We start from the raw sequence: 14,872 nt of genomic DNA, 5'->3' as shown, positions 1-14,872 counted from the left end.
CTCCACACAATCAAATTACAAAAATCAAAGTACAAAAATTTTAACAGCTTAATTAGAGATTTTTTATATAAGATTTATATGTTAGTTACATATTTCATATAAAACAATTAAACTGTACGTTCTAATCCTGGTTAAAAAAATAATGTGCGTTCGGTTTTATGCTAAAAGCTGCTCGCTTCTGTTCCCTGCTATAAGCTGCTCGGTTCTGTTCCCTGCTATAAGCTGCTTGGTTCTGTTCCCTGCTATAAGCTGCTTGGTTCTGTTCCCTGCTAGCAGCTGCTCGGTTCTGTTCCATGCTAGAAGCTGCTCGGTTCTGTTTGCATGTAATTTGTTAGCATGGAACAGAACCTGGGCAACTTTTTAGCACGGAACAGAATGTAAGATCCGAACCAGTTACAAGTAACGGGTACTTCGGTCAGTTACAATCTTCGGAAACCTGAGCTACGTGTATGTAAATACAAGTTGCGTGGGCTTTGAAACGAAACCGAACTAAAAATCACACTGAGAAGATTATTTCAGTGAGAAGATTGTCAGTGTTCTGTAGTGCTGGCGAAAGCGTAGTTTCAATTTAAATTCTAGAAATGTCTATCTTTGCGATATCAATCGGTGTATATTTGATTCTGCATTCTAATATCGTTACTGGTTCGAGTGAGTACACTAAACAAGAAAATTTATTGTCTTATTTCGTCGTTGCGCGTATAACTTTTCATTCATAACAGGCTCTAGTAATTCTTCGTAATACTCCCTAGTATACATACCAGGGTGGACCCCAGCTATTTGAAAATTTCATATGAATCCTTAGATTTATTACAGTTATAGGCAGAAAATCTTGATTTTCATCAACTTTAAACGTTTGTAGCTTATTGCAGCGTTGACTGATTTTCAACTATATCTAAGCTAGGTGCAGTATTCCTTATTATGACAAAAACTACTATGGGGGAAGGGCGCTCTCACTGATTTCAATGATCTTGAAATACGTTCTCAAGGTCATCATTCTGAACAAGTTTTTCCTATATATTACTTTTTCCGACGCACTATGCGGTATTTGAACCTAAAATGCCCTAACAAGTCCATTTCGTAGACATCCTCGAAATAAAAAAATTCTATACAGATAATTATTTGAATCTTTGGAGCATAATGCGTTACATTTTTTTGCGGTCTGTCGGCTGTAAAGAAGTCAATTCAAATGACTTAAAATTATTATTTACAGGTTTGCTGTTATTTTAATTTGTCTAATTCTTAATCAAGCTAAGCGTACTAGATATACATATATCTGACTTGTATTAAATCTCATTTTTATATTATTTGTATTTTTCGATTTATATGTGATTAAATATTTTTGGATTTCATTATTAATTCTAGTATTATTCCGTAGAGTTATTGTTAGAAATCGATTGAAAACATGAGAGTCTTTGGAATAATAAATCTTTTGCTAGAGCTAAAATTATTAACTCAATAGTATTATGTAAATACTCCGGTTATTATCTTTCACATTCATTGTGGACGGTTCAACTGCATAATCGTACACTCTATGATACGATTATGTAAAATTGTTTTTGGAGTTTTCTTCACACGCCTTAATTTGTATGAATCAGGTGAGCAAAGCGATGTTCCCAGCAGCCTAACTGAAGAGACAAGAGAAGCAGGATCCTTCTCTCAGCTTTCATCAACAGGAACATCTCAGCAGAATATTAAACATTACGACTTTCCAATCGATTACAATTATAGACCATTGCAGAACAAGTATGTATCCCATTTACGTATTTATTTTCGTATTAATTGAAGTATTATTTGAAATATTGGTAAAAGTTGCCTTTAGGGGAGGAGGATGCTCCAACGGCCTTGACCGGTTTGTAATTTTAATTTTTTGAGAACGCAAAGTTGTGTTCTTGTGTATCTTGGTACACAGGTTCTCAGCATAAATGTCAGTCCATGATCTTGCGACAATGAAATGACAATCGACGACGATTGTTATGTCGCGAAATCGACGGGGTACATTCGACGCATACGGATTTCCAAATTACTGGAAAATCCGCTATTATTCTATTGAAATTGTAGTTTCTAAAGACAGTGGCACCATTGAACTACATCTGGCGGCGATCGGTGCAACAATTTTAATATTTCATAATTTTTTCTTTTCTACGGCACAGTTGTGGCCTAAGTCTCAACAGCGATTGTGCTTTCGTGCCGATTGTAGCGTTGGGTTTATTTACTGTTAGATGTGTGAGGCTTTTAATTTTTCATAAGTACATATCTTTTTGTTTTTAATAAAACGTGTGAGTGTCGTGCGCTGAGCGATGAACACAAAAAATTTACAATAGATAGAAATAGAAAAATTACAAATATTTTACAATGTTAAATAGAAAGAAATTAAGTTCAATATAAGCTAGCATAAGGTTGTTAACGTAAAAAGATTTCCTTTTAATATGCTTGTATGCTAGTATGTTTTATAAACAATAAAAACTTCTTCTTTGGTAGGCTATCGAATGGTTCAAATTAAATTAACCCTTAATGGTCCGGAAGTATTTTAAGTTTACTTCCCACCAGGTCCAAGCGGAACATAGATGACAAGCGGAAACAAATTCACAGAAGTGACCTGACACAATGCTTAACGCGTTCATTATGTAAATATGACAACAATAAGAGTGATAAATATAATAAAATGATTTTTGCCGCCATATATATGAGACATTGGACCCAGTAAGTAAAAGTGCCATGTCGCTTATATGGCGGCATTGGTCCGTTAAGGGTTAAAATAGGGCCGGGGCGAATTTGACCTCCAAAACCAGATATATCCTTTGAGCTTAATCCGATTTGACCTATTTTCGGAACTTTAGCCGGAAAGTTTTTGCACCAAATGTTAGCATCCAAACGTGACGTATGATGTGAACTAATAACATAAGAATTTTCTATCAATTTGCTATGATTACGTTGTATAATTCATAGTATGTATTTCTTTTTTTCAGACGGTGTCCCGTGTGTGACAACTCGGTGTATCCGTACTGCGGAGAAAAATTATTGCACGATGCATGTTGCTGTACAGATCCTTATATCCATAATCTTCCTTATCAATGTAAATTAGCAGATTGTCGATTTCTTCATGCAAATAATTGCAGAGAACACAGATTGATCGCTACTTGTTGCTGCAGCGACGATTATCGATCGTTATTGAAAACTTTTGCAGTCGTTTAGATACTCTCATGAATACTGTATTTAATGGTGACTGGACAGCGGATCTTTGTGCAAAACAAAATGTTTTTACCTGAATTGCAATAAACTAGAGTGGAATAGAAATTTATTTTGATCTTTAATATGTTTAGTAGGTTGAAAGTAATATGAAAGTATCTTCACATTCTTCTAATGTTTTTACTGTTTTAAATTACACCGTCTCACTTTTGTCATAAATACATAAAATCCGCTGTCAAACGATGACATTTGAAATATTCAATAATCTTGCTAATTCTGGCTTCCATCCGGTTTTGTAGGTGAAAGTTGCCAATATCGTATCACTTAAGAAATTTTGGGTTCTCGGAAAGGAAAATTGAGTAACATTTTGTTCTAATATTACAACACAATCTGTTTACAAAATAATAAGTTTTCATACTTTGAAAGTATTCAAAAAGTACGATTTTGGTAATTGGTATTGTAAATCGTACTGTTTTCATTTCATATACTAGGCAAGGAATGCGTATATTATATAATATATACAAAAATCAATTAATATACAAAAAAATGTAATCGAAGTATTCTTAAAAATGATATTGCTTATTATACAATGATAAGTTATATTATTTCCACTTGTTCTTTAAATTGTTGCACTTTAGAGACAACAGATTGTAGACACTATATTTATATAATACATAATGATGATTTAATTCACGGAGTACGATTTGGATGAACTTGGAAACCTCTCCCTATATTTTAGTAATAATTACTTCGTATAAAAATATATTTACATAGTCGGAGATACAAACTAATCTAATGTTGTATGTATTTGGTAAACATGGGAACACGATGCAGAATAAGGAATATTTGAGGAATAATGTTTACTTTTATTGTTTAATTTAATGTTTTAATGTTTTAATTTTATAAATAGTAATAAAGAAATGCGAATTAAAAACGATAAGCGTGCTTTGAGACTTTATTTTCTCCATTTGCTTTTCATGTAAATTCCACATTTGGTCTTTCTATTTATTGCTTTATTTTAAACTCGTTTCTCTCGTAATTTGTGTTTTCCCTCCCACTCCCTTTTCGCATGGCCCATTTTATACATATGTATATATATATATTAGATTTTAATTAACCTTTATTAACGTATTTAAGAACATTACAATGTACTTCATATTTTCAAAATAGATTTCAGAATTTAAAAGAAACCGATTAAAAAACAATACATATTGATTAAAACGAGTAAAACTGCCTAGAAAACTACTTATCTGCAAACAATATTACAGAAGCTAATAAAAATATGGCGTCTGTTGTCAGCTGTTTGCTAGCTATGTAGATACTTGTCATCCGCAATTAAAAATAAACAGTTCGGATAAGAATATACATACACGTATAAATCTAAGAAATAATATTGTATAACTTAATATAATTATATTTTACGTAAAATAATGTCAAAATTCTAAATGATGAGTGTTTTAAAATATATTTTAAGTGTTTTTGCATTCGAGGTTACTTTTTTGTAAGTGTAAATAAACAGGTGGAAAATGGATATGATAAGAAAGGATTTGCTTGTGCCAGCAAAGTATATGAAAGCAACGGACGAAAGAATTTGTCTGACTGTTCATAAAAACTGGTTAACTAGTTTACATACCGTAGGTCCAATTTCATTTATTAATCATGACAGATTAACTGAAGATGAAATTGCAGCACATCCCCCGCTTGAGGAATTAGGTCCTAATTGGATTAGAGTATATGTCAAAGTAAGTTATTTTCTTTAAATAGGGAAGCAATATCTAGATATATATATATATATTTTTGTCTACTCAATTATACCAAACCATATTAAAGTATATTGCTTATGATTATGTTATGCCAATAATATCCTTATTTCATACTGAAAAGTATTGAGAATGTCTTTTCATTATATCTGCTTTATTAGTATTTACCACTGTCAATGATGTATATGAGTAATTTATGTATTATGTTGTTTTAATTATGTTTTAAAAATTACAAAAGCGTAAATATGTATATGATTATCAGGTTTATGAAAAAGAGCAGAAATGTGCAATTCCGCTTCTAAGAGGAAGGCTTTCAACAAACAAAAATACTCAATCAGATTTAACATTTTCACAATTATTACATTATGTTGTAGAAACAAATTATAGAAATTTATGGAAAGAATGCTATAAGAAATATTATAGTATGTATCTGTAAATTACAACTAATTGATCAATAATATATTGAAATATCTGATAAATTTATTAATATGTACTTACACATGTAAATAGATCCATGGAATTGTGTGGAACACAAGGACCAGTGTAATATAACTGCTAATGTAAGCGATACATCAATCATGCAAGAAGTACTACAAAGAATGTATGGCTGTAGTTTAGTACAAATTCAAAATGGATTAGTTTTATCTGTGTTACCTGGTGTGACAACCGAAGCACATTGTAATCTTCTTCCAACACTATTTGCTATTGAAAATGCAACTGCTTTTATAATATTACATGAGCATACTGCAGAATATTCTCTTCGTGAGTAAGTGAGATAATATATTTTAATTAATCGTGAACCATATGTTTGCATTAAAAATTTTTAATGTTAACAAGGTGTGTGATGTATAGTCCTGCTGCTTTAAGTACGAGTCATGGAAAATCATTGTTTTTAATATATCAACTTTTACAATTGTATAAAGATTTACATGATCGTGGGCTAGTTTTAGGTGAAATTACTCTTAGTGACATATTACTTATGGATAATTTTACTATTCAGGTGAGTATTTAAATACTCTTTTCCAAACATTGTTCATCGGTTTGGTCTTTTTTTATAATTGTTACAGCTTCCTTAGATTTTATTCACAGGTGTTACCAAAATTAAGTGATAATATATATATAAAACCAGAAAGTCAACTTCATAAAGTTTCCACCAGTCATGAAATGAAATGGAAAAATTTCAGTGGATACAAAAGAAATATCGATGTGACTTCATCAAATACAATGCTACAAGGAAATCCAAAATTTGGAACAAATGAAAGCATTGAAAGATTATGCGAAATGTGGGTCTATAATGGCATTAGTAATTATGATTATTTAACTGCATTAAATAATATGGCTGGTAGAAGGTACGGTGATCCAAGTTGCCATCACGTTATGCCATGGGTCACAGATTTTACGTCAAGATGTGGTGGTAATTGGAGAGATTTAACCAAATCAAAATTTCGATTAAATAAAGGTGATAGACAGTTGGATTTAACATTCGATTCACAATCTGTGGAAGTATGTATTTTCATGAGTACATTCTTTGTTTAATACAGTTATTACATTATTAACAATATTATGTTAATACTTTTAGGTGGGTCATCATGTTTCAGACGTATTATCAGAAATAACATATTACGTCTATCTCTCACGTCGTTACAATAAATCTGTTTTATGTAAGAATGTACGACAACAATGGGTTCCAGGAGAATATCCTGCATCTATACAAAGACTGCATGATTGGAGTCCAGATGAATGTATACCACAATTTTTTTCTGACCCTAGTGTTTTTAAGGTAAGATGAAAAGTATTAAAATAAATCGATATGAAATTCTTACCTTTCTTTTTTTTTCAATTTTTTCATTTACAGTCTATTCATGAAGATTTGCCAGACTTAGAAATTCCTGCTTGGGCAACATCACCAGAAGATTTTATAGAAAAACATAGAGAAGCTTTAGAAAGTTTTTATGTGTCTGAAAGATTACATCATTGGATAGATTTAACCTTTGGTTATAAGTATGTATAGATTATTTCTTATAGAAGTTGAGGCATCCAAGACTTTCACCGAAAATATCTCTGTTTTTAAAAACTAAAAAAAAATGTTTTAGAAAGAAAATGTTTGGTTCAGTGGGATAATTATTGTGACGGAGATGTTTTCTTTCTCTAAGTCATATATTCTGATATTTCAAGGTCATCGTTATTTTTTTACATGGAACGATGTATTTTGATTAGTGTAATATTATAGCTAATGAAAAGACAAATTCAACCATGTATAATATGTTGACCTTCAAATGACCAAAATATGACTTCAAATATGACCTAGAGAAAAAACAATTTCTTCCTGAAACATTTTTTCGTATTACTAAAAACAACGGAGATATTTTCGGTGAAAGTTTTAATTTCCTCACCCTGTATATATATGGGTCATTCCATGTGAAGCGGATCACTGATCAAAAAGAAGAAAATGTTTCTATCTTTAATAATAAATGTGATATAAATTATTTTGTGTAGGCAGTTTTCGTAAAAATTGGCCAAAATAGTAAACTTTGGTGGTTTGTATCTTTTAAACAATTTCGAAGATAATAAAATGATGACTTGAACCCCCCGCTCCACCCCAATTTCACACTAACTATAATATATTTCAGTTGCAGCAAAATCCGTGACATAATGCAAAAAAAATCATCCACTTCACATGGAATGACCCATATGTATAATGTACTTACATTATTTGATAAAGATCAAATTATTAATATTCGGTTCTCCAATTGACAGACTTTCTGGTTCGGCTGCAGTCAAATCAAAAAACGTTTGCTTACAGCTTGTTGACAATCATACAGGTTTAACTAATTCTGGAGTCGTTCAACTTTTTACACAACCACATCCTCAAAAAATTATCCCATCGCCTTACTGGTGTAAAATTCCACCTCGATTACGTTCATGTTTCGTAATTAATAAACACAGTACGTTTGTAAATTTGGGTAATTTAAATTTAAATATCTTGATTTCCATTTTTACTAATTATACAATATTTATTAGAAAACGATCAGTATGGAAATAGAGGTAGTGATGATGAAGGTCATAGTTCTGGGTTTGAAGAGGAAGAATTACCTATTTCGATATTAAATACATCTAAATCATCACCTTTGGTTTTAAGTCGATTATTAAGCCGTTCTCGCGGTTCTTTACTCTCTGCTGAAGATGGTATCAAACAAGACAAATCTACGAATCAAACGATTGTCCTCCCCAAAGACTACAATCCAGTTGCAGCTATTACTCAAGTGGAAACCATGCATACATTTATGAATAAAGTGAGCTCTCAAGTTTATAAGCCAGAAATTGAATTGCATGAATCATGCATTAATTATAAACAAATCGTGGCTAGTGGACGCATTAAGGAACAACAAATACTTGGTTGTTTAATTGTGGAGATATTTTTATCCAACAAATTTCGAGCAACATGGAATGTGGAGAAAGTATCATTTTCAAAAAGGCTTAACGTGTGTTTGAATACTTTAAGAACGTCAGCTGATAGTTTGCCTAAGTGCGTAAGAAATGCAGTGGCTTTATTACTGCAAGTTGATATTGTACCAAAAACTTACACTGCTGATAATATAGATGTAAGTACTAATTTAAATTACAATATTATCATTTAAACAAAGTATGTAGTGACACATGTCATCTTTATTCAAAATGTTTATATAAGTATTTGATCCAACATAATTTCAAATAAATGCTTATTTATTGAATATTATTAGATATTTAATGTTTAAGGTAAATTTCAATTTATTATAAAAAAATATATTATTGTTATTGTTGTTATTATTATTATGTATATTATGCATATATATAATATAATAACAGAGTTGTACTGCTGTCTATTTTTAAGAAATATTATACATGTTTTAAAAAATTAATACTATTTGAGAAATAGCTCGAAAACAAGTACAACTTATTAGATAAAACTTTTCAGGTAATGGATATACCTTTTCGTTATCCAACAATCACTAACATGGGTCTACCACCACCATCTGCTCACCAATTTTTGCAACCACTACTTTTCGGGAGTTTGTTACCATTTTCAAAATATTACAAATATTTATTCAATATTGTAGAAATGTTACAAGAATATAACAGTTTAGTACGCGAGTTAAATTTTATAATAAAGTCCGAGGATGATATAGATTTCACCATTAAAACAAGGACGAGATTTCTTTGTAAAATTAGTGAATGTAAAGTTAAAGCAATTGCGAGAGAATTAGAGCACCTATTGTCTCATATTGGAATTGCAAGAGAAGCTTTAGAACTAATAATGCCACATATACAGCAAGTAATGGAAGAATCTTACAGTGCTGTTTTAGCTGCTTGGTATTTGTTTGATCCTATAGCCAGGTATGTACACGCTATCATACTTAATTGTCCTATTAAATTTTCGATATTCTCTATTCTTTTCCTTTCATAATTATAATCTTCTAGAGCATTAGGTCCCAAAGATACTGCAGAGACATTTCTCGCATCTATTATGAAGTTATACGAAAATGGTTCTTTCATGGATAATTCATTATATGCTGACATATTACCTTCAGGATTGGTTGCGAAATTTAGAACTACACGTTTATATCATAGAAATTTTTTGTTGAAACTCATAGTAAGAATGGGTCTACGACGGTATTTAGAAAATTTTATTACGCCTCTTGTAGAAGCCGTTGGAGGATACAGAGATTATGTACAGGGATCCTTAACGCACACTCATAAGACTGGAAATCTTAAGTAAGTTATATATTGTAAAATGAGTATAAATAAAATATTCTAACATTGTTGGTTTTCCACTTTTTACAGAAGCTGTGATTTAAATGAAATTTGTAACGATGGAGAAGGAATCTTGTCACCGTTAGACGAAGATTCTTCTGCAGGTTCAGAACATATTTCTTTATCACCTGGACCTGTAACAACAGATTATATTCACAATGTAAATGCAACTGATAATGATGTTCAAGGTAATTAACGCCAAATATGTTTTTAGTTTTAGTTTTTAAATAATACACTGCACAATCGGTAACTTCCAATAGAATAACTATCATAGTTCCCAATTTTACGTTTTAGAAGTATTTACTATGGACACAGAAGATCAACCTTGGGTTCCCATAAATTCTGGTGGAACATATGATATTGATTTACATATAGATTTGAACTTGAATCTCAATGATGATGCAAATGAAGATGGGAATAAAATTTCACCTCTCATATCAATTAAATCACCAACAATTCCCATACCAAAACCATCTAATTCTCGAAATAAATTAGCAATAGAATTTAATAATATTGGATGTAATGTGGGAAGTAGAACTTCTAATGAAGAATATTTATACAATGATTCTTATGGTGGATTTGTTGACTCTGTTAATAATTTGGATGAAATTTATAACGTGGAAGTACAAAATCCTGTTGTCTTACAAGATGAGATGAAATCTGACACAACAGTGCATAAAGATGTCCAGATAGATAACATTTATCAAAAATCTACATCAAACGAATGTACAACTTCAGAAATGAGTGCAGGATCTATTATCTGGTTATCTCATCGACTTGGTCCTGTTCTTACTGCTAGATACTTATCGCGAAATTTATTAAGAATGCTTGCATTATGTTATACAGGAGAGGAAAATTTAACAGTAGTCGATGATAATATATTATCTACGCAAGGTATTACTTGGAGCAAAAAAGTTTTAATTGGCGATCGAAATGCTGTAAAAGTTTTGGAGTGTCTTACAGCTATTGCAGGTAAAGCTTCTACATATATGTATAATAGTATTTTATATTTTGAAAGTATATTGTAAAAAGTAATGACAACTTACCACATTCATAGGTTTGCATGGGGAACAAATTATAGTACTACAGTATTTTGCACATATGGTGGAATTGATAGCCCTTTGTAAAAGGAAACTAACACAAAATCTAGAAGGAGGACTTATTTCATGCTTAACTCTTTTAAATCATATTACATCATACCTTAATGATGCAACTTTAATGGATTGCCTTCACGTAAGATTATTTAATATAGTTCCTACACCTATAACTACGTACGTTCAGTAAAAAATTAATGTTTGTTTATAGGAACCAATAGTTAAAGCAATACTATACCCTACAGTTCGTATATTATCATCTACAAAATTTACATTCCCTAATGGTGTAGTTGCACGCTCTGTACTGGCAGAAAAATGTCTAGAGATTATATTTATGTTTAGCTTGCGATTAGGTAGTGTTGTTATAAAAAATCATCTAGCTGTTCCTATTCAACGATTTTTCTTAGCTTTTGAAAAATCATTTAATCCAAATGTTGTGGCCAATTTTAAAAGCGAAAATAATCAGAAAACAATAAACGAGTTCTCTAGGTAACTTCATACTATCTATATTTTATTATGTTTAATAACATTATATATAAACATAATGCAATTAATATTACATTTATCAGGGCAAAGGGCGTAAACAATGAGAATAAAGATACTCGTGGATTTCAGTCAAACTTTAACTCAGACGTTGCTGATTCTTATTCTCCACCAGTTATAGAAAACATCGATATATCGGATTATCAGAAGAATAAGGTACATTCAAATTTAATTAAAACTTGATTTACTAATTATTTCATGATATCAACGAAGCTTTACAGTGTATAGTGAACTTTTAATGAATTTTAGGCATTTGAAGAATTAAAAGCTGTATTCACAATAGAATTTGCCCATAAAGCGTATATGCTGTTTTACAAATGTATTGATAGTGAAGTAATGGAACAAATACTTAAAAACTATGGATATATACATCACTTATGCCAGAAATATGAACAAGACATCAAAATAAGTACATCAAATGTTGGTATGTAATGCTTATGTATTTACTAAATTTAATAAAATTCAAATCACTGAATTGCATTGAACTAGAAAATAGAGGATGCTGCAATAATTCCTATTACTTGAATCTTTTCGTTACTGTATTGCTCGAAATGTTCTCCATTAGAATTAATTCATTTGCGTATTCGATTGATAAGGGCAAGTGATACACATTGAAGTGTTTCTTGGCTAGACAACTTTCGTTTCAAACATGATTTCATATAACAAATAATTTAGAAGTAATTTAAGTGGCACACTTAACTGAATCAACTGTATGTCGTTAATTTAGAGATTTACTTTGTTACCTTTGTTTTTCTTTCGAAGATGATACCAAGTTCAACACCCCATGCAATACTGATTATAACACGACAGAAACTACAGGAGGGGTTCATAAAGAAATTTCAAATTTTGGAAATATATCAGTAGTAGGTAATAGATTTGCAATACAGAAGGACAATGTTGGAGATTTTGCAACAACCGAAAACACGTGTAATCGAGAGACTACCTCCTCATATAGTGGAAGACAATTACGAGGAAACTGGTTAGCATATTGGGAACATGAAATCGGAAGATCGGACAAAGATGTAACATTTAATATAAAGCAAATAAAGCTTCAAACATTTAGTGGACACACGAACAGTATCAGGTGTTTATATGTGTTAGACAATGAGAACAGTTTTATAAGCGGTGGAAGAGATAAAACTGTAAAATTGTGGAGTTTAAGAAGTCAGGTAATGTATTTATATTGTAATATTTATCGTAGAACCATTGATTTTGACAGATTTTCAAGTGTAGGCAATTTACTCAGAAATTACTTATTTTAATTAATTTCGTTTTCGATTAAAGATGTTTGATTTCCGTGTCAGATTTTACTGGTTTAAGACCCTTCTATATTCAAGTATTGAAAACCTCTTATGTACTATATCAAAGCCACTTACAATACCTGATACAACTAGTCACTAGAAATGAAAAGAAATTTCTCAATTTTATGGTCTTTCGAACAAACGAACTTATAACACTATTGTAAAAGCAGCGGACACTTTGTTATTATGTCGTTTAAAATACAAAAAGAGCCATACGGAAGAAAGTAATTATAGATCGAGACCTAAAAATCATTCAGAATTTTAATCAATCTTTAAGAATCACTGAATGTCGGTTGAAATCTTTTAAATGTCATTTAGGAAAGTTTCTCAGGAAACAACTCTGCTTAAAAATAATTTAAGATTTCAATATAACTTCTACTATTTAATTTGTTTACCAAAAAATGTCACCTCCCATCTGACCATGGCTTAAGCGGTCACTTGATTTGACGTCGAAACTAACATACAATAGATTTTTAAAGGACATATTATGTTTATAGGGTGATGGAAATACAGTTTCGCCCTGCCAATACACTTATACAGGACATAAAAAATCTATTCTTGCTCTTACGTTCTTAGAATCGTTGAGATACGTGGTCACTTGCGATGGTACAATACATTGTTGGGATCCTTTTATGGGATCCCTCCTTGGATGTCCAGAAAACTCTCGACCAGTACCTGTAAATACATTAGTAGCAAGTCCTTCTCCATTTACAACTTTGCTCGTAGGAACAACTGATATTACACTCAGAGTAATTGATTGTAGAACGTTTCAATACGTCAACGAAATGAAGGTATGTATCAATGAGAGGTATTGAAAACAATTACGTTAGATGTGTATTCTTTCTAAATCTGATTTATTGTTTTTTTAGGTATCTGTGAATCCAACAGGTCTAATTCGATGCATTGCAGTAGCACCTAGTGGTTACTGGGTTGCCCTAGGTCAAGCATCAGGATTTCTAACAATTTTAGACACTCGAACTGGTCTTATTATTGCATCTTGGAAGGGGCACGAGTGTGAAGTACGTTAAGTTAAGTGAGTTTGATGAAACTTTATACATGAGCTGACCTCGAAGATGGACATTTTGAAAGAGAGATTTGATCCCTTAAACTTGAGTTTCCACAATTACAAAATATATTTGTCCATTATCCTGGTCTCTCACACAAATCTATACAATTTCATCAAAATCACGTAAAATCGATTTAGTGAGAATTCTTATTAGAGTTGCTATTAATATTTAAAACTGCTATTAACATTTATTTAGATATTGCAACTAGAGACGATAAATGAAACCACTATAGTTAGTTCTTCGCTAGATGAGACTATAGCAGTATGGAGTGCACTTGATGGAAAACTGAAATTTCATATGAAGTGAGTATAATTATAATTTGTAATGTTCCTTATATTTTACCCATTAGGAACGTGAGAGTAAATGAAAAATGAGAATAGACGCAAAGAAAGATGCACACTTTATATGTTTAGTGCTGCCGGCATACTCGAATATTCGACTACACAACTCGAATGAAACCGAACAGTTCTGTATTGAATATCTGAAAAAGCCAACTTCTTTTTAAAAAACTTCTTGCAAGCTGAAAATATTTCAAATATCGACATGAGGCGAAAGACATTTTTTACGTGATATTTTGAAGTTGAATTCAAAGAATACTATACATATCAACATAACTCTTCAATTGCTATAAATAAGATGTTTAATTTCCAAACTTGAGAATAACGTTTTTTTTTTTCGTTCCACGATGCATGGCTGGGTGCAGCCATACATGTATCTTAAACATTTTTCACAATGTAATATAGTGATGTGAAGATAATTGGTAATACAGTGATAGATAAATGTTGATAGTAATAACATAGAACAGATAAAATGTTTGTATGGAAGCAAAAGATTCATGAAGACTATTTTTTTTTCATTCATTTGAAAAATCTGTTTATACTGCTTTATTTTGTAGGGGAGCCACCGAACCAGTTCATTGTATGTCCACTTACGAGCAAGAACTTGTTATAGGAACAACAGCGAATCGTGTAGGAGTTTTTACATCTATCGAAACAACAGCTGCTTTTTCGTCATCAAAATTAAAGTCCGACACCTTTAAAGGACTTCTTACTACAATGGCGATTCTTCCTCTTAATCGATTACTATTATTAGGTGCAGATAATGGCGGTATTACATTAATTTGTTGAATT

General features: G+C 31.3%; 2 protein-coding genes across 2 annotated transcripts; both read left to right on the top strand.

The window, feature by feature from the left end:
• Positions 1–425: 425 nt before the first annotated feature.
• On the top strand, positions 426–4,014 carry LOC143354637 (uncharacterized). Its single transcript, XM_076788895.1, has 3 exons — positions 426–648; positions 1,596–1,743; positions 2,967–4,014. Exons 1-3 carry the CDS (start codon positions 582–584, stop codon positions 3,190–3,192), a joined length of 441 nt encoding a protein of 146 aa, XP_076645010.1. The 5' UTR covers positions 426–581; the 3' UTR covers positions 3,193–4,014.
• A 470-nt stretch (positions 4,015–4,484) lies between these two features.
• Positions 4,485–14,870, top strand: Wdr81 (WD repeat domain 81). The gene is made up of 22 exons (XM_076787984.1): positions 4,485–4,928; positions 5,209–5,368; positions 5,457–5,712; positions 5,784–5,946; positions 6,036–6,449; positions 6,526–6,726; positions 6,802–6,947; positions 7,704–7,891; positions 7,968–8,548; positions 8,902–9,320; positions 9,405–9,698; positions 9,768–9,925; positions 10,032–10,709; positions 10,795–10,970; positions 11,043–11,320; positions 11,401–11,530; positions 11,624–11,798; positions 12,137–12,543; positions 13,173–13,466; positions 13,545–13,694; positions 13,938–14,044; positions 14,638–14,870. The coding sequence occupies exons 1-22, from the start codon at positions 4,713–4,715 to the stop codon at positions 14,867–14,869; spliced, it is 5,823 nt and encodes a 1,940-aa protein (XP_076644099.1). The 5' UTR covers positions 4,485–4,712; the 3' UTR covers position 14,870.
• The last annotated feature ends 2 nt before the right edge of the window (positions 14,871–14,872 follow it).

The sequence above is a fragment of the Halictus rubicundus genome, chromosome 5 (genome assembly GCF_050948215.1).
Source record: "Halictus rubicundus isolate RS-2024b chromosome 5, iyHalRubi1_principal, whole genome shotgun sequence".
Classification (NCBI taxonomy): Eukaryota; Metazoa; Arthropoda; class Insecta; order Hymenoptera; family Halictidae; genus Halictus; species Halictus rubicundus.
Note: the sequence above shows the minus strand (reverse complement) of the source record. Positions and strands in the feature narration are given on the sequence as shown.